The 2,959-nt window shown below is 39.4% G+C and overlaps 1 protein-coding gene across 1 annotated transcript in view; it reads right to left on the bottom strand.

Annotated features, from left to right (window-relative positions):
• LOC105527293 (probable E3 ubiquitin-protein ligase HERC6) overlaps positions 1-2,959 on the bottom strand; it is a gene marked incomplete at both ends in the record, with an annotated part of 47,201 nt that overhangs the window by 27,168 nt on the left and 17,074 nt on the right. The window contains one exon of the mRNA XM_011963586.1: positions 2,415-2,446. Coding sequence (XP_011818976.1) covers positions 2,415-2,446 — 32 coding nt within the window. The remainder of the gene's footprint in view (positions 1-2,414; positions 2,447-2,959) is intronic.

Below are 2,959 nucleotides of genomic sequence, written 5' to 3'. Positions count from 1 at the left end.
TTTAGGAGGCTGAGGCAGGTAGATCACCTGAGGTCGGGAGTTCGAGACCAGTCTGATTAACATGGAGAAACCCCATCTCTACTAAAAATACAGAATTAGCCAGCCTTGGTGGCGCATGCCTATAATCCCAGCTACTCAGGAGGCTGAGGCAGGAGAATCGCTTGAACCTGGGAGGCGGAGGTTGTGGTGAGCCGAGATCAGGTCATTGCACTCCAGCCTGGGCAACAAGAGTGAAACTCTGTCTCAAAATAAAAATAAAAGTACTAGGGAAATTACAGTTCTGTAGGATCCTTTGAAAGATACTAGTTCTCCTCCAGTGGCACTGATGAATAAAAAATCATGAATTAGTGGGACTCATACCTTCAGCAGAAATCAGGCACCTAATGTCAAAGTTCTCTGTCAGAGCCTCTGGACGAGTTGGCTTGCTTGTGTCACTTGGTCCATGACCAAAAGATATCACCCGACCAGTAGTGTGCACATATGCAAGGGTGTGATAACTATAGGAGAGAGAAAACACCATAATGAAGACTAAGGCACTCATGGCTTTTGAGAAAGATGATGTCCCTTAACATAAAATAACAAACACAAAAAACCAATTTGCTTTTACTAAGCACCCAGTTCCCACCCAGCTCCCTTATCACAATATCAGTGTTAGAGGGCATCAAAGGATGTGGCTAAACAGACGGCCAGTCAATATTAACTTGCTACTAATCTTAAAAATAGAATGTTATTGATGGGTCTTTACTATGGTTTCTATCATTTGTGTTTTAAATGCAGGCATTTCTATTTGTGTTTTTTTTTTAAATGCATTGGGTAGATATTTAAACACTCAAAGTGTCTTCATAATTAGGTTATGCAGAACTCTGAATATATATGCAAATACCTATGTATTATTCTTCTTCTGCATCACGAGATTACTTTAATTTTGTCTTATCAACTTAAGCAGGAAAGCTCTACTATTTTTATCAATCTACTTCCCATCCTCCAGCACCTGGTACAGTGTTTTATACACAGTAGACTTCCAATGATTTCTTATTAAATAAATAAAATACCTAGAATAAAGATTAAAAACTGAAAGATTAAACTATATTTGAAATAAGTAAATTTTCAGGCAGGAAAATGCTCTATAAAAAGAGCAACCACATATTTTAGGGTTTTAAGGTTTGATAACATTCCATGTGAGTCATTTCTAAGTAATAAAATATAACACTGTCTACACACGCTAAGAAGAAGCAGCCTATTACCTTCCACAATCTATCTGCGAAACTAGGCCATCAATTCTTTCCACAAGTTGTGGACCTCTCTTCTCAGGAGTGGGGCTGTATCCCAGCTGTCCAGAGCTATTGTCTCCAAATGTGAACACTTTCCCATCCTGCTTAGCAAAGGAAGAATCAAATTAATTTCAGGTTTAAAAAGGTAACTAAAAGCTTACTGATTAAGTGTCTTACAAGAGTTAATATGGGAGCACTCTGTGAAACACAAGCTCTACATAAATAGGAGAGATCCTTTATTCTTTCTAATAGTGTATGCTGAGTTAACACATTAAACATGAAAAATCGCTGGGGTCGGGCACAGTAGCTCACACCTGTAATCCCAGCACTTTGGGAGGCCATGGCAGGAGGATTGCTTGAGGCCAGGAGTTTGAGACTAGCCTGAACAATACAGCAAGACCTCATCTCTACACAATTTTTTTAAAAAAAAATCATTAGCATTTCCTTAAAAACTGGGCACCTTGGTGATGTATTGTACAGCATGGTGACTAGAGTTAATAATGTGCTTAATATATGAAAATTACTAAGAGAGTAGATCTTAAAGATTCTAACCAGAAAAAAAAGATAATTCTGTGAGGTGATGCATATGTTAACTAGCTTGATTATGGTAATCATTTCACAATGTACACATGGATCAAAACATCATGTTGTCGGTGGCTCAAGCCTGTAATCCCAGCACTTTGGGAGGCCGAGACGGGCGGATCACGAGGTCAGGAGATCGAGACCATCCTGGCTAACACGGTGAAACCCCGTCTCTACTAAAAATACAAAAACTAGCCGGGCGAGGTGGCGGGCGCCTGTAATCCCAGCTACTCAGGAGGCTGAGGCAGGAGAATCGCTTGAACCTGGGAGGCGGAGGTTGTGGTGAACCAAGACCACACCATTGCACTCCAGCCTGGGCAACAAGAGTGAAACTCTGTCTCAAAATAAAAATAAAAGTACTAGGGAAACTACAGTTCTGTAGGATCCTTTGAAAGATACTAGTTCTCCTCCAGTGGCACTGATGAACAAAAAATCATGAATTAGTGGGACTCATACCTTCAGCAGAAATCAGGCACCTAATGTCAAAGTTCTCTGTCAGAGCCTCTGGACGAGTTGGCTTGCTTGTGTCACTTGGTCCATGACCAAAAGATATCACCTGACCAGTAGTGTGCACATATGCAAGGGTGTGATAACTATAGGAGAGAGAAAACACCATAATGAAGACTAAGGCACTCATGGCTTTTGAGAAAGATGATGTCCCTTAACACAAAATAACAAACACAAAAAACCAATTTGCTTTTACTAAGCACCCAGTTCCCACCCAGCTCCCTTATCACAATATCAGTGTTAGAGGGCATCAAAGGATGTGGCTAAACAGACGGCCAGTCAATATTAACTTGCTACTAATCTTAAAAATAGAATGTTATTGATGGGGCTTTACTATGGTTTCTATCATTTGTGTTTTAAATGCAGGCATTTCTATTTTTTTTTTTTAAATGCATTGGGTAGATATTTAAACATTCAAAGTGTCTTCATAATTAGGTTATGCAGAACTCTGAATACATATGCAAATACATATGTATTATTCTTCTTCTGCATCACGAGATTACTTTACTTTAATTTTGTCTTATCAACTTAAGCAGGAAAGCTCTACTATTTTTATCAATCTACTTCCCATCCTCCAGCACCTGGTACAGTGTTTTATA

This window comes from Colobus angolensis, unplaced genomic scaffold (assembly GCF_000951035.1).
Source record: "Colobus angolensis palliatus isolate OR3802 unplaced genomic scaffold, Cang.pa_1.0 Scaffold615, whole genome shotgun sequence".
NCBI classification, from domain to species: Eukaryota; Metazoa; Chordata; class Mammalia; order Primates; family Cercopithecidae; genus Colobus; species Colobus angolensis.
The sequence above is the reverse complement of the archived record's forward strand: the minus strand, read 5'-3'. Positions and strand labels throughout refer to the sequence as shown.